The 25562-nt window shown below is 37.8% G+C and overlaps 1 protein-coding gene across 2 annotated transcripts in view; it reads left to right on the top strand.

The window, feature by feature from the left end:
* Positions 1-25562, top strand: part of LOC116102688 (nuclear pore complex protein Nup98-Nup96) — a 77605-nt gene that overhangs the window by 43157 nt on the left and 8886 nt on the right. For both annotated transcript variants that reach the window (XM_031387654.1, XM_031387655.1), the window contains exons 12-19: positions 1187-1320; positions 5064-5251; positions 8883-8999; positions 11788-12086; positions 12660-12773; positions 13282-13420; positions 17150-17327; positions 19571-19735. In XM_031387654.1, coding sequence (XP_031243514.1) covers positions 1187-1320; positions 5064-5251; positions 8883-8999; positions 11788-12086; positions 12660-12773; positions 13282-13420; positions 17150-17327; positions 19571-19735 — 1334 coding nt within the window. The remainder of the gene's footprint in view (positions 1-1186; positions 1321-5063; positions 5252-8882; positions 9000-11787; positions 12087-12659; positions 12774-13281; positions 13421-17149; positions 17328-19570; positions 19736-25562) is intronic.

Here is a 25562-nt window from a genome sequence, read left to right as displayed (position 1 = left end):
CTTTTGTTTTGATTATAGTCTTGTTTTAGTGACTTGTCTGAATTCAAATGATTTACTTTAAATTATTATCTCCTCTCGGTCTCAAATTCTTGACCATATTTGTACTACTCCTTAACCATTAACAGTGTCTAAACTTAGAACATTGTGTAGCTTTGTGTGTATTTCAGACAAGGTCTCTCTCTGTAGCCTAAGTGGCCTCAAACTCATCACAATTCTTAAGCCTTCCATTGATAGGATTACAGATTTGAGCCACCCAGCCTTGACTGGATATATCCATTTCTACCAATTTTACTAAACATGGATCTATTCTGATACTATTTTAATTCTATCTGCCTATTCTCCTGGTGATGGGGCAGTGGTTACTGCTACTGCTGCTGTTGCTTTTATATTCCCCATTGTGAGAACTTATACTTGTGATATGAGAATTCTTTTAATCTTACTATATTTTGGCTTTAGCCTATTTCTAAATCTTAGTAAGCAGAAACCTGTTTTTTTTTTTCTCTCAGATAGTTGGTGATTTAATCTTTGATAAGTATTTTTGTAATGATTTTCTTAAAACAATTTTTCATTGGATATATACCACAACTGGTTTTGCTTTTCTTTTTTATACACTGCAGTTTTGTAAATTATGGATATAGTCTTTATTGATGCTTTTGTCTGTTCTCTGAATTTTCTATGGCTGATAGGAAATGTTCATTCTTGTGCTTTGAGAGAAAGTTAAATTAGCTGGCTGGTTTGTGGTCAAGGCTAGACTTGAACTCCTGATTCTTGTGTCCTAGCCTCTAGAATGCTGTGCTTTTTAAGCATATGCTATCATACTCAACTGGAACAACTTTTGTTTCTAGAGAGCAAAAATTACAACTGTTTATAATGTGTGCCAGTGGCACTTAGACAGTCACAGTATATTCTTTCTAGGCTATTTTGATTTGTATGTATTTGATTACTAGGTTTACAGTGAAGTTTTGTATGTAATGTCTCTTATAAAATGGAATTTCCTCATCTTTTTCTCACTTTTACTTACTTCATGGTTTTGTGTTTTTAGTTTGCTCTTTGTCTTGCTTAACTATTGAATGGGTCTGAACATTCAAAGATGTCATTCCTTAAAGAGTGTTGAGTTCTCTGATACTAATGTGTTAGATCTTGAACTTATTCCCCAACCCCCGTCATCCTTTTCTTTTTTGAATAGCTTTGACAGATCCAAATGCTTCTGCTGCCCAGCAGGCTGTTCTCCAGCAGCACCTCAATAGTCTAACATACTCACCTTTTGGAGACTCCCCTCTCTTCCGGAATCCTATGTCAGATCCTAAGAAGAAAGAAGAGGTAAAATTTTTTTGAAATTTTTTATTATATTGGGAAAGACTAAAAATCTTTTATCTACCAACGAGATAGCAGTTAACAGATATTTCCAAGTAAAGTATATATAGCATCAAAGCACTGCATTTTGACATTCCACCCTTGTGGAAAGTGGACATGAAGGTTGGGTGAATAAGTATGTGGTTCTGATATTAGGGATCCTCTTGTCTCAACTTTTCCAGAGCTGGGGTGAAGGCTTTTCTAATATGACTTTTAGGGACCAAACTCAGGGCTTCATGCTTGCAAGACAGATACTTAACTGATTGAGCTGTCTCTCAAGCCTCCTTTGATCCATTTTAATGAAATGTGTAAGGCTAGGTTGTGATGGGATGAGTATTATGTTACCCATACAGCTGAATGCCCAACTGTACTGAGGTAGGCATCATGTTTAATGCTGAGGATGCAACGCAAAAGAAAGAACATTATGGGTTGGAGAGATGGCTCAGCGGTTAAGAGCACTGACTGCTCTTCCAGGGGTCCTGAGTTCAAATTCCAGCAACCACATGGTGGCTCACAACCATCTGTAATGAGATCTGACACCCTCTTCTGGTGTGTCTGAAGACAACTACAGTGTACTTATATATAATAAATAAATAAATCTTTAAGAAAAAAAGAAAGAACTGCCGGGTGGTGGTGGCGCACGCCTTTAATCCCAGCACTTGGGAGGCAGAGGCAGGCGGATTTCTGAGTTCGAGGCCAGCCTGGTCTACAGAGTGAGTTCCAGGACAGCCACGGTTACACAGAGAAACTCTGTCTCGAAAAACCAAAAAAAAAAAAAAAAGAAAAAGAAAGAAAGAACTGTATGAGTTTGTCCAGTGAGGGAGATCATACCTCTGAAAATTAAAATTTACTATAGCTCAATACTGTAAATACAATAATAGAAGAAGCAATTTTTTCATAAGTCAATAATGTTATATAATGGACATCATCATCCATTGAAAGGAACAGAGTACATGAGTGAGCCTTTAAAGCATACAAAGCGAGAGAAGCCAGCAGGTTGCTACATGATTTTGTTTATATTGATATATCCAGAAGTCAGGATTTGTAGAAAAAGTGGACTTGTGGTTGACAAGGAATGAGAAAGAAATGGTATGTACAGAGCATCTTTGAAGTCATGTAAATGTGCTAGAATTAGATAGTGATAATGGTTACACAGCTTTGTAAAAGCTATAAAAATTACTGAATTTTTATAGTTGTTAATTTTGTCAACTTGCCAAAACCTACCATTACTTGGAAAGAATCTCAGTGAGAGATTATTTAATCAGGACTTAGTTCGTGAAGGTTGTCTTGATTGCCTTAAATGATATGGGAAGACATAGCCTAAGTGTGAGCAGCATCGTTCCTTGCTTTAGAACTCTGCTATATAACAGTATTTGGCATATGTGGATTTATTCCTCTCAGCTCTTGATTGTGGGTAGGAGTTGATAGCTGTTTCAGGTTTCTGCCTTGACTTCCCAGCTAGATGCATTGTAATAAGGAATTGTGAGCTAAAACAGACCCGTCTACGCTAAGTTGCTTTTTGTCAGGGTATTTTAACAACAGAAGTAAACTCAGACAATTATGTACAATAAGTGGTATGTTATGAGAGCTTTGATAAAAGTTTGTAAGTGCTAGGTTGTGGTGGCACACGCCTTTAATCCCAGCACTTGGGAGGCAGAGGCAAGCGGATTTCTGAGTTTGAGGCCAGCCTGGTCTACAGAGTGAGTTCTAGGACAGCCAGGGTCATACAGAGAAACCCTGTCTCAAAAAAAAAAAAAAGTTTTTAAGTATGCCTTGTGTTCTGGTGCATACCAGTGCTCAGGAAGCAGAGAAAAGCAGATTTCTGAGAGTTGTAGATCAGTCTGGTTAGATAGTAAGTTTCAAGTTAGACAAACAGCATACTGAGACCCTCTCTCAGAAAACAAAAAGTTTTAAAATATAAGAAGCATACTATACATGTGTGAAACTGATGAAACTTTTCAGAGAAGGTGGTATTTTTCTTTTGAAGAATAATGTAGAAATAAGGGCATTCTAAGCAAAGGCACTAAGTTATAGAAGGTCATGAAAAATATCTTTGTGTCCTTACTATGTGGACATACATGAATGTGTGTGTTTGCAGTGGTGCCTGTGTATGCTAGGATGGGTTTGGGGAGTTTTTTTCCTCCCATTTAGTGTGTTCCTGGAATCAGAATCCAATCATCAGCCGTGCTTAGGTTCCTTTACCTGCTGAGTCATCTCACCAGCCCAAGTCACAAAAATACTCACTAAGAATGTTCACGAGAACAGCCTGTTCTAGAACGAAAGTAAATTATGGCAGTCTTTTGTTTTGTTTTATTTGTTATGTGACACAGTCTTACTTTATTTTGCTGGCTTCAGATTCATAGATCTATGCTGCCTCTGCCACTGCAGGTGCTGGGATTAAAACATGCACCGCCACACTGGACATGACAGATTTTAAATGTAATCATTAAATTTCCCAGCCTCCTCCCTCCACCTCTGAAGTCTTGGGGATATAGGGTTGTCTTGCCATGCTCAATAGTTTCTCTTGAAAAGTGAAATTTTAGTTAATGTAAAAAATCATTTCTATAGATTTTAAGATTTTGTTAACTATATTTTCTTAAGTATAAACATTTAATGCTTGTTTTATAGGAAAAATATTACAGGACATATTAAGAATGCTGTATTAGTACATCTCGTTTATAAAGCATTTTCCAAGTCTAGTTTATCAGTTACATTTTAAAGGTTGTTAGTCCAGGAGCTGGAGGTGGCTCATTTACTGCTCTTGCAGAGGACCTGGATGCAGAACCCTCTTCTAATCTCCTTGGTTACCTGCCTGCACATATATACATGCACACAAATATACATATATACATATACTCAGGAAATTATTCTTTTAGGTTTTGGGGGGGATTTTTCTTGTTTTTCGAGACAAGGCTTTGTCTGTCGTGTAATTCACTCTGTAGACCAGACTAGTCTCTAATCCACAGAGATCTGCCTGCCTCTGCCTCTCGAGTGCTGGGATTAAAGACATGCACTGTCACTGCCTGAGTAAAATAAAATTTTTAGAATGATGTTTGACAAGTCAGTTGAAGTGAGAACTTGAAAGATGGGTAAATAAATACCAGTTCTGTAGAAAGAAATATTTCAAATGTTTTAAACTAGTCTTAATAATTAAAACACCAGGCAGGCACAGAGTCTGGTACACATGTGATATAGGCGTTACTGTATTTCGCTTAAAGGGCTAATATTCAAGGAGAAGATGAAATTTGAAATTTGGTTAACTTAGTATGGCTTCAACTTGGAGATTAAAGGTGTGAGAGCCAAGCATAGTGGTATATGCCTTTAATCCTCACACTTGAGAGGCGAAGGTAAGTGTTTCTCTGAATTCAAGGCCTTCCTGATGGCAAGTTACAGGCAGACAAAGATTTAGAGAATTCTCCAAAGGGTGGTGGGAATGATAGGATGTGAGTCCCTGGGCCTGGCTTGGTTTTTCTGATTACTAAAATTAGTACCATACATTTTAAATAAACTAGAACATTCCTTGATCCATTTTTTTTTAAGACAGTGAAATAATACCTTGCTATACAGACATGGCAGGTCTGGGTCTTTCTGTGTAACCAGGTTGGAATTGAAATGGGGGATATTCCTCTTGCCTTAGTCTTCCAGCTGCTGAGGTTACAGATGTAAGCCACCATATTAAGCTTGCTTTATACTTTACTTTTCTTTTTCAGAGATTGAAACCAACTAATCCAGCAGCTCAGAAAGCTCTTACAACACCTACTCATTATAAACTTACACCTCGCCCTGCTACCAGAGTCAGGCCAAAGGCTTTGCAAACAACAGGTACAGCCAAATCACATCTCTTTGATGGGCTGGATGACGATGAACCATCTCTAGCAAACGGAGCATTCATGCCTAAGTGAGTTTTGTTTTTGTTAAACAAAATGATACAGTTATTTAAGCAATAAATGTAATAATCCTTGGATAAGATACATAACAAATGTTTTGATGACTGTGATTTTAGTTTATATGTTCATGATTTTATTTTGTTTTTATGAAATTGCCTTTGTATTTATAACTCAAATAATCAAGGCCTAGAGATATAGCTCAATTGTAGTGTACTTGCCTAGCATATATAAGCTCCTTTTTGGATCCTTAGCAGTATAACAAAGATGTTTTAAGAAATGTTGAACCAGGCAGTGGTGGCACACGGCTTTAATCCCAGCACTTGGGAGGCAGAAGCAGGTGGATTTCTGAGTTCAAGGCCAGCCTGGTCTACAGAGTGAGTTCCAGAACAGCCAGAGCTACACAGAGAAACCCTGTCTCGAAAAAACAAACAACAGAAAAAGAAATGTTAAAGGTTGCTGAATGGTGGTGGTGTGTAAATGTAACTTTCATTTTCCTGTCATTACTGTCTTTGGCTTACTGTCTCTGTCTGCTAACCTAGTCCTAGAAGCTTCTAGCCTGTGTACAATCTAAGCCTAGAATGTTTTCAGCCTCTGAGACTTAACTGCTGAATATGCTCACTCACCCTTTCTAGTTGTTTCTGAAATCTGTTGTCTGGTTTAACTCAGCTGTTCTTGCTCAAATTCCTCTCCAGGGCAACTGACTCAATTTAGCTTCTCTCAGCTTCTGACTGAATTGCTCTGCTTGGCCTCATTCTAATTTTGGCAATCTGTTCTAATATTCTGGCTCCTCCTCTTTCTCTCGCTTGCTCTGTCTTCACCTGTGTCTAGTTTGTTCTCTCTCTGCAGCCTGTCTCTGTAAAACTCTTCTGAAAAATCTGCCTCTCCCTCTCTCCCTCTGCACTGCTCCCTCTTATGTTGCCTCAGTTTCCTCTCTGTTCTCCTAAGAGGTGAGCATATCCTATTCTGTCAAATCATTCTCTGATTTGTCACTTTGTCTGCCACTCAGTTAGACATAACTTTCAACAGGAGGCTTCCTTCTCTATACTAACTTTACCTTCATTGTTTGGGATTAAATGCATGTACTAAGCTTGTATCTGAATTCCAGCCAGATCACACAGGCCTAAAAAGCCTTCAAATATGATCAGATTAGCCATATTGCTTGATTAAAATACTTCTACAGGGGAAGTATTATGCTTTTAATTCAAACACTTGGGAGGCAGAGGCAGGTGGATCTCTGACTTCTAGTGTAACCATGTGCATTTCTACCCGTGCCCCAGTTTCCAAATAGTAACTCAGAATCTTACTATTTATTTTAAAATGCCCAGACCATAGACTAGGGTTGTTCTAAGTAGCTCGTAACTTATTTTACCCGTTTAAACTGTTCTATGTCTGCCACATGGCTGGTTACATACATCCAACTTTCTCTAGCTAGTAAATCTTCCTAACTCTCACCATTTCCTGTTCCTATCTCTCTCTACTGGAACTCCTGCTTTCTACCTCCTGCCTTTTACTAATAGGTCATCAGCTTTTTATTGACAGGTGATGCTTCCACATGGTACATAAGGGATTATCCTTATATTCTAGGCCTGCCTATTCTACAGTGAATTCCAATTTAGCCAGAGCTTCACAGAGAAAAAAAAAAGTTAAAGGTCAGGTTAAGAAGAATCTATACTTCTTTAATTTATCATAAGAATTGTTTGTGGATATAGAACTAATAATAGAAAAGTTTAAAATAAGAAAGACTATGGAAGAATTAATACTAAGCTTAGGAAAATCCACATAAGTGATGCGGTAGACTGAGACCATTGAGATATCCATGGGAAAGGGCCTGAAGAAAATCACTTAGCAGATTGCTGACATTGGGAGACAAGGCACTTCAATTTTGGGTTGTTTATTTTTGATATGAAGTTAAATAGACACAGGTAGGCACACAAAACATTTTTGAAAAAGCCACTGGTAGCTTTTTATTTGGAAAAGGGTGTGTTTTTTATTTTTAGTTCATTACTTAGAATTCTTTGTTGGTAAATAATGTTAAGTTCATTACAGCTCCTTTCTTTCAAATATGGGTTGGGAGAAGAGTGGTGATGCAAAGCTTTAGTCCCAGCACCCTGCCTGGAAGCAGAAGCTGGTGGATCTCTATTCCCAATTCCAGGACAGCCAGGGCCACACAGAGAAATCTTATTTTGAAAAACCAAAATAAAAAAGAGGTCAGGGTATGACTACCATGGTGGCTCAATAGTTTAGTGCACTCTTTGCTCTTGCAGAGATTCTGAGTTCAGTTCTTAGCAATTTCATGGTGTCTCAACAGCCATCTCTAGCTGTAGTCCCAGAGGATCCAAAATCATCTCCTGAGTTCCTTTGGGCATCAGGCATGCACAGGCAAAACATACACGTAAAATAAAGCTAACAAAACTTTTAAAGCTATGGGTTGAGAACTGGAGTGATAGTTCAGTGGTTAAGACCATATGCCCAGGCATGGGGACCTGAATTCAAAGCCAAAGCACCCACATAAGAAGCCATACAAGGCCACATACATGTCTATAAGTATTGTAGTGGTAGAGACAGGAAGGAAGAAAGCTGGCATTTTCTTGTCTGTTTGCTTACTTCCAAGACAAGTGAAAGACCTTGTCTGAACAAAATAAGGTGGAAAATGGTCCAGCAGGACACCTAAGGCCCATCTCTCACTTGCACATTTGCTGATGCACCAATATACTCACGTGTGTGAGTACATTCATCCCTATAAGTAAATTGTTTTTTCACAAAAGATAGAAAGTGTGATTTTGTTTTTATTGTAAAATTTGTTTTCAAGGAAGGATGAAATGTTCATTTGTAATAGCATTTTTCCAAGTAGTTAAACAGACTTGATGCTTTCCATCTTGTTACTTTGGTAAAACACTTGACCAAAGGCAGCTTAGGAAGGGAAAGTCATATTTGACTCACACTTCCTGCATGTACTTTCATCATAGGGAAGTCAGAGCAGAAATGCAAGGTAGAAACTTGAAGTAGAAACCACAGTGAAATGCTGCTTGCTGGCTCACTCTCAGGCTTCTGCTTAGTCAAGCTTTTAAAAATTACATGTATTTTTTTTTTATTTTTAAAAAGTGTGTGTGTGTATGTGTGTGTGTGTGTTTGTGTTGGATATGCACTTGAGTGTGAGTGTCCCTGGAGTCCAGAAGAGGGACCACCTATAATTCCAGGTAATTCTAGAGGGTTGTGAGCTGCCTTTTGTGATGGGAGCTAGGAATCAAACTTGCAGACCTCTGCAAGAACAGTGTGCATTCTTTGTATGTTGAGGGAAGGGGTAAGTTGATAGAGTCTCACTGTGTAGCCCCAACTATCCTAGAAGTAGACCAATCTCTTCCCTGCCTATTTAGTACTGAGATTAAAAGTGTGCCATACACCAGTTTCAAGGATATTTTCCACCTTAATCTGCATCTTGTCAGCTTTATTCTCCAAAATAAACACAATATATTTAATACTGTATGTTGTGATTTCACCACTAAAAAAATTTATAAATGCAGTTCAGTTTCAGGTGAGTTTTGGGTATACACAAGTGCTGTTTTGGGCTCCAGTTTTTAAAATAATGTGTGGTAACTTGCATATACCTTAATTTTTTCTATTTCTTTTGATCTGTTTTTTTAGAAAGAGCATCAAGAAATTGGTTTTGAAAAATCTTAACAATAGCAACCTCTTTTCTCCTGTTAATCATGATTCAGAAGATTTAGCTTCACCCTCTGAGTATCCAGAAAATGGAGAGAGGTAAGCTGAATTAATTTAAAAATGTTCTTGCTAGTAGTTCTATTTTGCTTTTAAAAGATTCTTGAGTACTTTAAACCTCAGAAATTATTGGAGCTTTGATTAATTTCTACAGACCTACTTTGTAATTATGTGTGGCTTTTGGCAGTTTTAGCAAGCACTTCTATTAGTTAAGGAATTGTTAGTCTGATGATTATTAAAATAATATCCATTCTAATCAAGTAAAATAAATATATATAACAAACAAGAAGTAAACACATGTGTGTATGTATAGTGTGTGTGTGTGTGTGTGTGTGTGTGTGTGTGTATACATGTAAAATATCAGTCTTAGGAGTCTTAATTTAAGGGCTAAAGAGCTGCCTCTGCAATTAACAGTACTTGTTTTTCCAGAGAATTAGAGTTTGGTTTCTGGCATCCATGTTGGACAGCTCACAACTGGGATCCAATATTGTCTTCTCACCTTTTCGCCAACACATATGATGTATATTCACACAGACACATATATGTAAATAAAAATAATCTATAACAATTTTTTAATAGTTTGACTAATAAATACTTAATAGTCAATTTTAACTATTTAATAATTTTCCAGTTTAAAAATTTACTGAGGGGGCTGTTGGGAAAATAGCTTTAGTCTGTAAAGTGCCTGTCTTGAAAGCACGAAGACTTAATTGGACCCAATGACTCACATAAAAAATGAGTCAGCAATGAAGATCACTGGCTGTTCTTGCAAAGGACTGGTATACCATTCATAACATCTACATCGTGACTCTTTTTTTTTTTTAAAGATTTTATTTGTTTATTATATGAAAGTACATTGTAGCTGTCTTCAGACACACCAGAGGGTATCAGATCTCATTATGGATGGTTGTGAGCCACCATGTGGTTGCTGGGATTTGAACTCAGGACCTTCGAAAGAGCAGTCAGTGCTCTTAACCACTGAGCCATCTCTCCAGCCCTACATCGTGACTCTTAACCATCCCTAATTCTAATTCCAGGGGATCCACGGCCCCCTCTTGTCCTCTGTAAGCACTATGTGTACATATGTATACATACATACATACATACATACATACATACATACATACAGGCAAAACACTCATGTACATAAAATATAAATGAGTAATATTAAATTGAGTAAATGAGAGCCTGGAAAGATGGATTGATCATTACGAACATTTGCTGCTCCTGCAGAGGACCTGAATTTAGTTTTCAGCACCCTCGTGGTTGCTCACAAATGCCTGTAACTCTAGTTCCTGGGGAGCTCTAGTGCCTTTTCTGACTTCTGTAGGCACTAGTTATGTACATGCAGATATACATGCAGACAAAACAGTTACATACATAAAATTAGTGAAACTTTAGAAAACAAAAAAGGCGTAGTGATTCATGCCTTTAATTCCAGCATTAGGAGGCAGACACACTTGGAAGGCAATAATTGTAGTCTACATATGGAGGTCAGGACAGCTAGAGCTATGTAGTTAGACTGCGTCTCAAAACAAACAGAATAAATTAATGAATGAATGAAACAGCCAATAGTGGTAGTATGCATTTATAATCCCAGGATTAGAGGTTGGTTCTCTCCCTCCAGCAAATGGGCCCCAGGAATTAAACTCTGGTCATTGGGCTTTGTTTCACCTACTCAGCCCTCTTGCTAGCCCTGACTCCTCATCGTTAATGGTTTTTGTGGTCATTTTGATAGATATAATTTAATTAGCCCTACACTAGTGAACTTTCAGAGATTATTTGGTATTCCTTTATTCAAAATAATAGGCCATCTTTTTTTATTTTGCAATTTGATATTTCATTAAAGTATTTCCAAATCTCTTGTGTTTATAATATTAGTTTAAATTCAAATTTTGAGATTTTTTTAAAAATTTTTATACATATGATGAGAGTGTTTTGCCTACGAGTATATATGTGCGCTGTGTGCACACAGTGCCTACAGAGGCCCTAAGGAGATGTCAAATCCACTGGAACTGGAGTTAGAACTGTTGATAGTTTCCATGTGAGTGTTGGGAATCAAACCCTGGGTCTCTGGAACAACAGCCCGTGTTCATAAATGCCGTTTTATCTTGACATTAACCATTAATCATTCACTTCCACATAGCAGCAAGTATTTTGTGTTTGTCTTCGTCAGAGATTTAATCAAAATCAAGGCTGGTGAGATGGCTAAGTAAAGGCCTTTGTCATCAAACCTGATAACCTAAGTTTGATCCTTAGAACACACCTACATAGTGAGAGGAGGGTGCTCAGATTTATTCCTTTGAAAATGAGCAGATAAGGCTATGAAATCTAGAGCTAGATTTTCTGAGGTTTTCGTTTGTTATTTTATGTACATGGGTGTTTTAGTTGCATGTATATCTGTATACACTTGTGTGCCTGGTATCTTAGGGGACTGGGAGATGGTGTGAGATCCCGCAGAACTAGAGTTACAAACTATTGGGAGCTACCATGTGTGTGCTGGGCATTGAACCAAGGTCCTCTATAAAAATCAGTACATGCTCTTAACCACTGAGCCATCTTTCTAGCCCTAGATTTTTCTATTTTAAAACTTCTACTCTAGATAGTACTCACTACTTTGTGATATTATACAAGATTATTATTTTTTGATCCAGTTTTCCTATTACAGATAAAGAGATAATAATTACATCCTATCTCATACAGTTACTATATGGATACATTTTAAATTTATTGAATTATCTAGTGTAATTTCAGATCCCTAATAGAGATTAACTGCTGTCATTATCTTTACTATTGCCAAAGGCTAAGGTATTTTTTTCTTCGTTTTCAGATTTAGCTTCCTGAGCAAACCTGTTGATGAGAACCATCAGCAGGATGGAGATGATGACTCTCTTGTATCACGATTTTACACTAATCCTATTGCCAAACCCATTCCACAAACTCCAGAGAGCGTTGGAAACAAAAATAACAGTAGCAGCAATGTGGAAGATACCATTGTTGCTTTGAACATGCGTGCTGCTCTGCGCAATGGACTGGAGGGAAGCAGTGAAGAACCGTCTTTCCATGATGAGTCATTGCAGGATGACCGAGGGGAGACAGAAAACAATGCTTGCCACATACATCCAGCAGGTCAGATTCACACACTTTTTATACCTTTGAAACAGTTCTTAATTATAGCAATATGCTCAAAAGAGCCTGCTTTTTATAACCTAAGAGACTGACCTTGTAATTCAAGTGGATTGCTTATTAGTAAGACCTTATCATAATGTGTTCTATGGACTACCTACCATGTTATTGAATGTCCCCTTTAAAAAGAGGGCTGTATGGTAAATAAAATCTACAAGTCTTAGGTTACAGAAAGTTAAGTAGACTGTATTACATTTAAAATGTTTTTGTTTTTCTGTTGTTTGTGGGGATAGAGTCTGGGTCTTGCTCATGCTTTCTTCAAACTTGCAGTGACCCCTCTGCCTCTGCACCCCATGTTCTGCATTCACTATGTGGAGGCAAGTTGCTCAGAAGCTCAAGATCTCAGCTTTGTCTTAACTGCACAGCCATACTGATGCATAAAACCCTGTCTCAACAACAATCAAAACAAAAAACCCAACTTATTTCATTTAAAAATTGTTATATGAAAATAAAATAAATACTACTGATAACTTCTACCTAAGTATAATCACAATATTTTTTGACTTTTGGTCACAGGCATTGTTCTCACAAAAGTTGGTTATTATACTATCCCAACTATGGATGACCTTGCTAAAATTACCAATGAGAAGGGAGAATGCATTGTTTCTGACTTCACTATTGGCCGTAAAGGTAAGTGTGAGTTTAGGAGTCATATATCGTAGAGATTGGACCTTTCCTATGTTATTAAGGGCAACTCTTGGTTTTAGGCTCTGTTTTTTTTCCTGTATTTGGTTCTTTCTTGACTTGGAGTAATAGAAACAATGACAAGTAATAAAGCAGGAAAGACTAAAACCATGTAGAATTTGGGTGTTTAGACGTACCTGTTTGGGTCTGGTAATTATTTTTCCCATAATTATTCAAAATTAAAGTTTAATACACTGATCAATTTTATATTAAATTGTTAAGATAATTTTCTTTAAACTTACTCTGGAATACTGTATTTTAAATGGGCTCAAGTATGATCTGTCTCCATTCTTGCCATATTTAAGAGGCAGAAAGCTACTCCCTAAATTTCTGGAAGGTTTAAAATACTGATATTATAGGATGCATGTTCTTCCTTGCAAAATCACAACAGAAAGATTAAAGATTTTTGCTCCTTCATGAAGGATCCTTTTTAACCATTTGCTCTGAATTTTAGGGTATGGCTCAATCTATTTTGAAGGAGATGTGAATTTGACAAATCTAAATTTGGACGATATTGTGCATATCCGGAGGAAAGAAGTTATTGTCTATGTAGATGATAACCAAAAGCCACCTGTGGGTGAAGGGCTAAATAGGTATGAATTTATTTATATACAGAAAATAATTAACTAAATTGGAATTTTTTCTGAAAACACAATCTTGCTATAAAATATAATTGTTTTTCTACTCTTATAAAATTATAAATGGTAATGATGTACTGTGACTTTAGGACTCATACCTTTTCCCTAATGGTAACATGTTCACATGGTGTCTTCAGGAACTTTCAACAATGGAAGTTTGCTTTTGCTTAATTTTGCTTTACAGAGCTAGAGATTAAACCAGGACCTCATACATGTTGAAAATCACTCTGCCAGTGAGCACCAACTCCAGAAAGGTGTTTTGTTTTGTTTTCTTTTGTTTTATTCTTCAACTAAATGCAGGCCACTGGAACACTCAACTATTTAAATCTGAGACTAACCTTATTTTGTTTTGTAGGCATTTATTACCATATATTGCTTGGATATGGTGGGAGGTTAGACAGGGTCTCACACCATAGCCCTGTGTGGCATTGAACCTAACCTGACTTTGATTCACAACATTCCTGCTTCAGCCTCCCCTGTGCTCTTTACTTCTGTACTACTACATCCATCTTCCTGTGGATAATTTAGATATTTGGTTGGTTGAAGTTACATTTTCAGAACTCCAGTAAAAAGCTTGTTTAAGGGTTGGGAGTAGGGGTGAAGGCTGGAGGGCTGACTCAGGACAGTAGTTAAACACTTGCTGCTCGTGGCAAAGGCCTGCATTTGGGTTCCTAGCAACTCAAAACTGTTTGTAGCTCTGGTTCTAGGAAATTCTGTTCTGTCTTCTGGCTTTCATAAACATGAATATATACATAGAGTGTGTGTGTGTGTGTGTGTGTGTGTATATGTATATACATACATACATACATACATACATACATACATGCATACATACAAAATACCCGACACTAAAACAATCTTGAAACTTATTGACATTTTTAGGATTGTAAAATATGAGTACACTGTCTTCAGATGCACTAGAAGAGGGTGTCAGATTGAACTCAGGATATCTGGAAGAGCAATCAGTGCTCTTAACCACTGAGCCATTCACCAGGCCTGCATTTAATTCCTTTTTTTTTCCCGAGACAGGGTTTCTCTGTGTAGTCCTGGCTGTCCTGGAACTCACTCTATAGACCAGGCTGGCCTCAAACTCAGAAATCCACCTGCCTCTGCCTCCCAAGTGCTGGGATTAAAGGCGTGAACCACCACTGCCTGGCTGCACTTAATTCTTGACTGCTAAAAGTATTCATTTAAAGGGTAGATGGATAAAGTGTAGCGTGTAATATGAGGAATTATTATTATTCAGTCTTACAAATGAAGGTAATTTGGAATCAGAAAGATTCCAAAGCCAGCCTAGGCTTTATGATTTGCAGTCTACTTGGGACTGTATATAACAAGGACCTGTCTTCAAACATGATCAGTAGTAAGGAAAGAAATTCTGACAATGTTTAGCATGAATGGATCATACTAAGTGAAATAAACACTCACAAGAAGATAACTACTCTATTTTTCTACTCATGGTTGAATAAGTCAAATTAATAGAAACACAGTAGGATTATGGTGACAAAGAGCTACAAAGAGAAATGGAGATTTAGTGATATATTAATTTTCCATTGCTAATAACACAATATACAGACTGAGTGCGTCATGAGAAAAGAATGTTTGACAGGTTTAAGCCCAAGATCAAGCAATCACATTTAATTGATGGTATTTTTGTCGGTCCTAAGTAAGTATAGGGTACCACATGGCAAAAGACAGGAAGTACAGATTTAAATGCATAGCTGACTGTTTTCTTAAAACGCCAGGGGGATTCAGTTATGAGGGCTCCACTGCAGTGATTCTATTTAGTCTAAATTTCTCCCAAGAAACCCAAGTATTTTACTGCTTCATAATGAAGCCTTAGGGGGTACACAAACTGTTCAAACCATAGGAAATAGACCTAGAGTATCAGACAACAGGATTGTTTTACAAGATGGTTTTGAAGATAGGTTAGGTTACACAGCAATGCGAATACTCGTTTCTAATGTAATTTTTATTACCACGAGAGGACTAGGATAGAATCCTCAATAAAAGAGAGACGGGAGGGTCTGAAAGATGGGTTAGTGGGTAAAAGTGCCTGCTGCTAAGCCTGATGACCCAAGTTCAATCCTTGGGGCCTGTGAAAGGATAGGGGACAAACTCATTCAAGTTGTCCTGACCTGCACATGAATAGCATGGTGCATTCGTACATGCATGTTTGCACACACACATTTTTGTTGTTGTTTTAGAGTAGAACAGAGGGTAGGGTGTAACTCAGTTGTAGAATATGTCCTTAGTGTGAGTGAGGCCCTGTGTTGCATCTCCAGCATCACTGCTGTATTCTGCTTCTCATGCAGGATGGCCTTGGCAGTACTGAAATATCTGGTTGGTCTAGTTAAGATCGCAAATTTCATGTTCTTTTTTGCCACAGTAAGAAAGTAATCATAAAATCACCTGAATAGTCACATGCTAATCCCTGCTCTAGATAAAAAGCATGTAAATGAGGACATAGTACCTGAACTCTGATATTGATAGAAGATATGACTATTGTGTCAATATTCACTGTTACCGAACATATTCTAACCACATATACACAAAATATCAAATTATTAAAAGCTAATCCATAAGTATTTTTGTTTTTGTTTCTTATGGTGCTCAAAATGCTCATTTAGGCAGGTTTTATTAAGCTGCACTTACCACTCAATGACTTAACAGCAGTTGTTATAAGTGTAGTAACCTTTTCTAAGGCAAACTGTAAATAACTGATACTATTATACTTGAAATAAATGCAATCTGACACTAAAACCAATTTGAGTTCATTACGATGTGGTACTTTGTTCTTAATCTTTTCTTGAGTCTTTTTATATTAATTTTAACTATGGAACTGTAAGCATTTATGAGTTTGTGCATGTATACTTGGTGTGATTGCATATCCTTCAAGAGGAAAAGACACTGCGTCCCTCTTTCTGGAGTTGCAGGTACTTGTGAGCTGCTCAGTGTGAGTTCTGGAAGCCAAACTCAGGCCCATCTAGAAATGCATGTAGTATATACTCTCTTTTTATGGTACTTTAACTGTACATATGTCTGTACAGTACACTCCTGCCTGTTGTCCTCATATTAGAAGATGCTGACAGATCCCTGGGATTGGAATTATAGACTTATTAGCTGCCATGTACTGTTGAGAAGGGAACCCAGGTCATCTGGAATAGTAATGCAGTGCACTTAACCATTAAGCCATTTTTCTAGCACCCACAATATATACTCTTAATCATTGAACCATTGCTAGCTCCAGAGACACCTGCAGAATAGTTTTAAAGAATCACTTCCTCTCATCCTTTCCTCTCTCCCTCTATATTGTTGTTTTATTTGTTTACATTTATTATTTTATGTGTATAAATGTTTTAACTGCATGTATGTCTTATCATGCACATGAAGTGTCCCAGGAAGAGAGTTTCAGATAACCCTGGAACTAAAGTTCTAGATGATGCTGAGCTGACATCTGGGTTCTGGAAACTGAACCCAAGTCGTCTCATCTTCACCATTGACCCATCTCCAGCCCCACTTGCTTGCTTTTCCCCCTGGAGATAGTGTCTCACTCTGTAGCCCGATCTGGCCTCTGCTTTTCTCTCCTAAGCCTTTCAGGGAAGGACTCTTACTTCCATAGTGGCTACCCTTCTGTTTTTTAAGTATAAAGCATTTATATTTTTGTCTGTTTATAATTCACAGGAAGGCTGAAGTTACTTTAGATGGAGTTTGGCCAACAGATAAAACATCCCGGTGTTTAATAAAGAGTCCAGATCGACTTGCTGATATCAACTACGAAGGGAGATTAGAAGCAGTCTCAAGAAAGCAAGGGGCCCAGTTCAAGGAGTATCGGCCTGAAACTGGTTCTTGGGTGTTTAAGGTATAGTTACTTAACCCACTTCTAGCTTTTGGAGTTACAAAATGAACTCATCAGAAACCTTTGTCTCCTTAAAAATTGGTTTATTGGGGCTGGTGAGATGGCTCAGCGGGTAAGAGGACCGACTGCTCTTCCGAAGGTCCTGAGTTCAAATCCCAGCAACCACATGGTGGCTCACAACCACCCCATAATGAGATCAGATGCCCTCTTCTGGTGTGTCTGAAGACAGCTACAGTATACTTACATATAATAAATAAATAAATCTAAAAAAAAAAAAAAAATTGGTTTATTGGTGTGTGTCTATGTGTGTGTGTGTGTGTGTGTGTGTGTGTGTGTGTGTGTGTGTCTGTCTGTCTATCTGTCTATCTGTCTGTCTGTCAATATCAGGTATCTTCCTCTCTTGCTATTTATTTATTTATTTATTTCTCTGGAGGCATAGTCTCAATGTGTAGCCTTGGCTTCCTCTGTTGCAATTTATTTATTTATTTGTTTGTTTGTTTGTTTATTTATTTCTCTGGAGGTATGGTCTCAATGTGTAGCCTTGGCTGACCTGCCACTTGTTTTAGAGAATAAACTGTCCTTGAACTTCTGCTTCTTTCTTAATTAAAAGCATACACCACTACCTAGCTCATCTTATTGTTTGAAACAGTCTCACTGAATCTGGAGCTCCCTAATTCAGAAGATTGGCTAGCTCACTGGCTCCAAGAACACAAAATTACTACTGCCTCTCTAATGCTGGGCTTGTACTTGTGGTGGTCTTACCCAGCTTCTTGTTGGAGGTGGAGGGGCTCTGAACTCTGGTACTCATGATTACATGGCAGACAGTTTACCAACTGAGTTATCTTTCTAGCTTTGATCAATTGCAACTTTCCCCCCTCCTTTCAATTCTTGTGTGTGCGCATGTGCAAATGTGTGGGTACAAAAACGTTACTGTTATAAGTGGATAGCAAAAGACATTCTAGGGTTGTCAGTTCTCTCTACCATGTGGTTACTGGCGGTCAAAATCAGATTGTTAGACTTGGCACCAAGAATTTTATCTTCTGAGCCATCTATCTCATGGACCCTAATTGTCATTTTTACTTTTAAATTCTTTTGAAAATGGAGAGGTTGACTGCTACTTCTTCTAGATAATCTTACCCAGTAACTTATTCTTCTAGTCTGGTTGGATAATTTAGCTGGTTGAGGGCCCTTGTGTGGGTAGTGAGCAACTAGGTAGTATATGTCAGGGGTCAAGGATAATTGCATTTTATATAGTTTATTTATTTATGCATAAAAATGCTCTGTCTTCCTATATGTCTGTCTAACAGAAGAGGGCGTCAGATCCCATTACAGGTGGTTGTGAGCCACCATGTGGGTGCTAGGGATTTGAACTCAGGACCTTTACAAGAGCAACCAGTGCTCCTAACCACTAAGCCACCTCTCTAGGCCTGAATTTTTTTTATTTATTTATTTTTGTTATTTTATGTTGATGAGTGTTTTGCATGCACATCTGTGTACCACGTGAGTGGCTAGTACCCAAGGAGCTGGTGAGTGCTAGGAATTGAACCTGGATCATTGCAACAAGTTCTCTTAACCACTGAGCCAACTTTTCAGCACCGGGTGATTACATTTTAATTCTCATATGTGTGAGTTAGTATGTGGGGCTTTTTGTTTGGTTGTTTTTTAATTTTTAATTTTATTTTATTTTTGTCCCCAAATAGGGTTTCTTTGTGTCCCCCTGGCTATCCTGAAACTCACTTTGTAGACCTGTAAACCTGGCTGACCTAAATCTCACATAGATCCACCTGCCTCTGTCACCCTGCTGGTGGTACTAAAGTTGTATGCCCCCATGCCCAGTTCATTGTAATATTTTGCGTATATTCACGTAATTTTGAGTAACTATTATCCTTACTGAATGCTGTCAAAATTATAGATATTTAGTTAATGTTTTCTTTTACTTTAGTTATTTAAGATTTATTTCCTTACTTAACTTACTTATTTCTGTACATTTTGCCCTTGGAAGCCAGAATATGGCATTGGAATCCCTGAAACTAGAATTATAGACTAGAATTGTGAGCTGTTGTGTGGGTCCTCTGGAAGAACCACAGTACTTTGAACTGCTGAGCTATCTCTCCAACCCATTTTAACTATTTTAATCTTTAATCTATTTTTGTCTTTTTTCAAAGGTATTAAAGATATTTCAAAGATAGTAAAGAAAGAGTAAAAAGAGCACTTCATTGACTTTGCTGGGTTTCTTTTCTTCTTAGGTCTCCCACTTTTCTAAGTATGGCCTTCAGGACTCTGATGAAGAGGAGGAGGAACACCCACCCAAAGCTACTTCAAAGAAGCTCAAGACTGCCCCTTTGCCCCCTGCAGGCCAGGCAGCCACTTTCCAGATGACTCTTAATGGCAAACCTGCACCCCCACCTCAGGTAGAGAAGGGCAGACAAAGAATGTGAATGCAGCTGTAATAAAGAAGCCAGAGCAGTCACTCAGCTGTGCAGCTGTGCAGCCCTTGGAACTAAGTGCAAGGGAGGGCACAGTACTGCAGGCTGCTATTTTTTATGCAAGACTTAAAGAATTTTCTTGCTGTTTGGATCGTTCTTGTACAGATTGTAACTTTGAATTTCTCTCATTTGGACTTGTAATGTTTTGATCAGTGATCAACTTGATCAACATTTTGCTTGTGTAGGGCTGATGCAAAGTAAACCCTACTTTTATTGATTGCATGATGTGCAGTCTCATCTTAGTTTAAAAGTCAGATTAACTTTCTGGAAGAGGTTAGTTCCTTTTTCTCAAGTTGTTTGCTATATTTCAGGTAAACTTGTAATAACTGTATTTTAATAATTGTTATAAAAATATATAATTTTAAAAAGGAAGTAAATTATTTAACTTGGAGAGTAGAGGCAGTGTTTATTATAATTATTTGTGTAATAGCCTTTCTCAGTATTGTTAAACCATTATAAGCCTTTTGTCCTCGTGGGGAAAGGTTTGTAAATTAATTATTAGGTTGTTTGTTTTATTGGTAGTGATTTACTTTAATTTGGATGTGGTTCATACTCAATCAAGTTAAAGTGATATTTTTGACTTACTGACTTACACCTTCAAAGAAGAGTTGTTTATGGAGCTATGTAAACACCCTCTACCTCTTAGCTGCTAAGAGCAAGACTTTGGGGATTTTTCCATGCTACAATTATTTTGGTTGCTCAGATGTGTGATTTTTATGATTTATTAAATAATTTCTGGGGAGGCACTTTCTGGAGAATCTTTTGTATGTTCATGTTTTTGTGGAAAGGTGGAAAGGGAGGGGATGATAAATGTGGAGGTTGGAATGGTAGCCCTAAAAGAAACCAAAACCAAACTATGCACATAAATGTATGCCTTAGAAGCCAGAGACAGTTGACCTTGAGTTCAAAGATAGTCTGATCAACATAGAAAATTTCAGGCCAGCCTGAGCTACATAGTAAGACATTCTCTCAAGAAATCTGTAAGTGGACATATTTTTTTGTTTATCCATTGTCCCCCCCCCTTCCCCCGAGACAGGGTTTCTCTGAGTAGCCCTGGCTGTCCTGGAACTCACTCTGTAGACCAGGCTGGCCTCAGAAATCCACTTGCCTCTGCCTCCCAAGTGCTGGGATTAAAGGCGTGTGCCACCACCACCTGGCCACAGTCTTTTCTTAAAACCAAATCAAATAACTGTTTTTATTTTCTCCTGCTGGTAAACATGTAGAGTGATATGGCTCCATCTAGGTAAACAGAACAAATTTATGCAACATTGGCACTTAATAGTCAGCTTTAATCATCAGAACCAAACACTAGGGGCAAAAAAATCTAAATTCCTGCCATTAGCAACTGATGGTGTAGTAGGAAAGAGCTAGTTGGAAAACTGAGAGCAAAAGATAGAACAAGTTGTAGCCAAGAGAGAGCTACTAAAGATTCAAATTGGGCAAATAGAATACAGTGAGCTGGATACACTGAGTGGTTTGAAGAAGTTGATAGACAGTGAGCAGAAATGGGAGAGAAGTTCTGTTTGTGTGCATTATGAAGACTGCTCATATTAGACAGAGCTCATGGCACCCTTTCCTATTCCCTGGTGACATTTGAGGGAGATAGACACCACGAGTGGCTAATTACTAGTATTAGTTACTAAGATCGTATACTTTACACTTAGCACAGGGAAACTACCTGAACTATCTGAATGAATAAAGAACAGACAGTACATTCTTCTCATTCTTGAGTTGAAGAATCATACTATTGCATTCTTCTTGGAGAAGCTAATTTCCATAAAGTGTTTCTGAAGTCTGGAGTACCCACACTCCTAACAATAGATAAAATACTACCACAGACTATAATGAAAAAAAATTAAGCCGGGCGGTGGTGGCGCATGCCTTTAATCCCAGCATTTGGGAGGCAGAGGCAGGCGGATTTCTGTGTTCGAGGCCAGCCTGGTCTACAGAGTGAGTTCCAGGACAGCCAGGGCTATATATACAGAGAAGCCCTGTCTCGAAAAACCAAAAAAAAAAAAAAAAAACAAAAAAAAAAAAAAAAAAAAAAAAAAAAAAAAGAAAAAAAAAAAGAAAATTAGAGAAAATGGAAGGTTGTTTCTTGAGCTATTTAGGAAAATTTATATTTTACTTTAAGGATCACATTTATACAACACAACTTTAACTTCTAGATGAGAGAAAATTTTGACACATGATCCTTTGTTGCAGACAAACTAAAGCTATTGTGGAAAGTTTTTTTCCTGTGATTTTATTAGGTTTCAAGCTCCTGGTTTTGATCCCAGTATCTAAGCTGATTGCTTTAGTAGTATGGAGAACCTGACTTTTTTTAAAAAAAGATTTATTTTATATAAATGAATGTTGTGTTTGTATGTACATCTGCAGGCCAGAAGAGGGCACCAGATCACATATGTAATTGGGAAGCCACCATATGGTTATTGGGAACCCTGGGGACCCCTGGAAGAGTAGCCAGTTCACTTAACTGCTAAGCCATCTCTCCATCCCTAAAAGCTTAATTTCTTAAATCAGCCATCATGTGAGTTTCATGGATCTTCCATGGGATTCTGACATGCCTAATCTAATAATTCTCCCCAGCTGATAGAGATGTATGGGCAGGTTTTGAAACGTGAACAACTTGAAACCTTTGACATACAAGTAGACATATAGATGTAGCTTTTACCTTAACCTTGTAATTGAAATGAACTTGAATTCAGTAACAGTAAGTCAGGATAGCTTGCTCAGAAACCTCATGTTCAAAGAAATATAAAGCCAAAAGGCTTAAGGTTTTTTTTGTGGGTTTTTTTTTTTTTTTTTTTTTTTTTTTTTTTTTTTTGGTTTTTTCGAGACAGGGTTTCTCTGTGTAGCCCTGGCTGTCCTGGAACTCACTCTGTAGGTATATTTTGTCTGTATGTATACATGTGTACCCATTGCATTTCTGGTGTCTATTTAAGACAGAAAAAAGTATCAGATCCCTGGAACTTGTGTTATACATGGTTGTGAGCTACCATGTGAGTACTAGAAACCAAATCTGGGTCCTCTGCAAGAGCAGCAAATGCTGAACCATCTCCAATTTTAAAAGTTTTTTGGGATTAAAGGCGTGTACCACAGCGTGAGCTCCAGGACAGCCAGGGCTATACAGAGAAACCCTGTCTTGAAAAAACAAAAAAATAAAATAAAAAAAGTTTTTTGGTTGGTTGGTTTGTTTTCTTCAAGAACAAGGGTGTCAGGGTTTAGGGGTAAATTTGTATATGCGGTGACTTGAAATAAAAGGACACTATTCTACACTGGTCCAGTTATTAGCATGGCTTTCTCCAGAAAATCTTTCATTCCCACAAAGCTCTCCGAAGTTCTGGTTTTTCCCATTCTCCCTCAGTTTACAGCATTTTATTATTCTGGCTTCTGAAAACTGGTCTGCAAAGATTACTTGAGAAATATATTTTAGTTTGTTGAAATTTCTTTTGTATACTTTAATGAAATTTGTGCACAGTTATTCCAGGAACTTTGCCAGTTTCTCGGCTTTATTGTATTTTCCTCCCTACTTGTCCATTTACAAGGTAATGTTATCTAGCTTTAATGACTGTGTGAAGGTAAACATAGAAAATGCTGCTCTTCAGCACTCGTCTTAAATGTCTGTCCTGTGCCCCTTGGTGTCTAACCTGGTCACTTTATGAAATCCTCCCAGTTTGCCTGAGTGCTGTGGATAAGGATTCCTTGATGTAGCCGAATCCTCATGTTAAGCATAGTAACATGATAGTAAGGATAGTAAGTTGGCACCATTCTTCTTCCTTCCTCCTTACCTTCCTGTCCTCAGTCCTTGTCTTTTTTTTGGTTTTTTTTTGTTGTTTGTTTTTTTTGTTTTTTTGAGACAGGGTTTCTCTGTGTAGCCCTGGCTGTCCTGGAACTCACTCTATAGACCGTGCTGGCCTCGAACTCAGAAATCCGCCTGCCTCTGCCCCCTAAGTGCTGGAATTAGAGGCGTGTGCCACCACTGCCCGGCTCAGTCCTTGTCTTTTTGTGGTCAGCTGCTTTTTCTGCTTCTTGCCAGATGCTGCATTAAGTATAAAGCACAAAGTGCATGTTCACTGAATTTGTTGGTGGTGTTCTTACTAGGTAAAGAAAACAGTAACCATAATTCCCATTTTCAAGCCATAACGGCCTAGTAGACCAAACATCTGTAAGAAATGATAATACATTTTGATACATGGTGTTAAATAGGAAGAGTAGTACTGAGGAGGTCAAAACCAGTGTCTTGCTGATGGAATGCGAAATATCATAACATTTGTTGAAAGGGAGCTCTGGCCGAGAGTGTCGCTCGGCTGAGCATGGATTAGCATACACAAGGCCTTTGGACCCACCCCGGTAGCACCTTAAAAAGTTGGTTCCTCGAGCCTTTAATCTTAGCACCTGGCACACAGCTGAATGGATTCTGTGAGTTTGAGGGTAGTCTGATCTACATAGTGAGTTTCAGGGCAGTCAGGGCTACAAAGTGAGACCGTGTCTAAAAAAGTAAGCATATTAGGAAGAAAGTTCCCTGTATTTATAGCATGGGAGCATCATACTAGGAATCTCCTTGCTAGGCTCCTTTACCACCAAGTTCCCATCCCCAGGATTTTAAAGCATAAAAGTAGTCTGATATGGTAAGAGCTTTACCTTAAGTACTTTTTCTTATCTTTCCTTTCTTTCTTTCGTTTTTCTTTTTCTTTTTTTTCTTTTTTTTTTTTTTTTTTTTTTTTTTTTTTTTGACATGGTTGCTGTCAAACCCATCTGTGCTTTGAACATGTCAAGAATATGCTATGCCACTGAACTTGGGACCTAAGCCCAACATTGCCTTGGGAACATTACCTAACTTTATTAAAGCAGTTTTGGGGCAGTGTCTACAGCTTAAGTGGTAGTACACCCTTGTACCATAACTGCTCAGTTTTTTCCTAGTTGTTCATAGGGTCACCCATTCTCTCAGTAAGGCTATTTGTTAAAGTTATGTAGGATAGCCAAATGTCCAGTTAAAGAAGAAATTGAAAATCTTGACTAATAGTGGCTATTTTTGTTCAGAGAGATTGCTGAAGAGGCTGAGACAGCAGGATGTGTGTTCAAGGCCATCCAGGCTTACATAGTGAGATATTGTCTCTAAAATAAATGTATAAAACTCTTTGTATATTTATAGATGTTTTGCTTATATATTTGTCTGTGTACTTTGTGTATGCATTGCCTTCAAAGGCCAGAGGAGGGCATTGGGTCCCTGAGTTTTGGAGCCACCATGTGGGTTTTGTGAATCAAACCTGAGTCCTTTACTTTTCTAAGTGACATTGAAACCCTATCTTTAAAAAGAGGAAAATACTTATATCACAGCATCTATTTTAAAATACAAGCATAAAATAAGGCACTCATGGAACATCAGCCAGACATTGTTCAGGGATGAGTTATGTGATGTAAATTATAGCTTGTTGGGAGAAATAATTAATACTACCTTTTGTCTTGAAAATGTTTTATGAATTGTATCAGTCAATTGTTAACACTTTACTAGGTTCTGTTGTGTGTTTAGGATATTATGTGTTTAGGACATAACAAATTTTTATTAAACTAGCTTATTTATAGTGCACTTTTATAAGCATGTACTGGTATGTGTAGAGACTGGGGGTTGATAACAGATATCTTCCTCTGTCACTCTCCACCTTATATTATTGAGAAAGGGTTTTTTGTTTGTTTGTTTTTTTTTCACTGAACCTAGAGCTCACCAGTTGGCTAGTCTTGCTGGCCAGCA

This window comes from Mastomys coucha, unplaced genomic scaffold, assembly GCF_008632895.1.
Source record: "Mastomys coucha isolate ucsf_1 unplaced genomic scaffold, UCSF_Mcou_1 pScaffold21, whole genome shotgun sequence".
NCBI lineage: Eukaryota > Metazoa > Chordata > Mammalia > Rodentia > Muridae > Mastomys > Mastomys coucha.
Note: the sequence above shows the minus strand (reverse complement) of the source record. Positions and strands in the feature narration are given on the sequence as shown.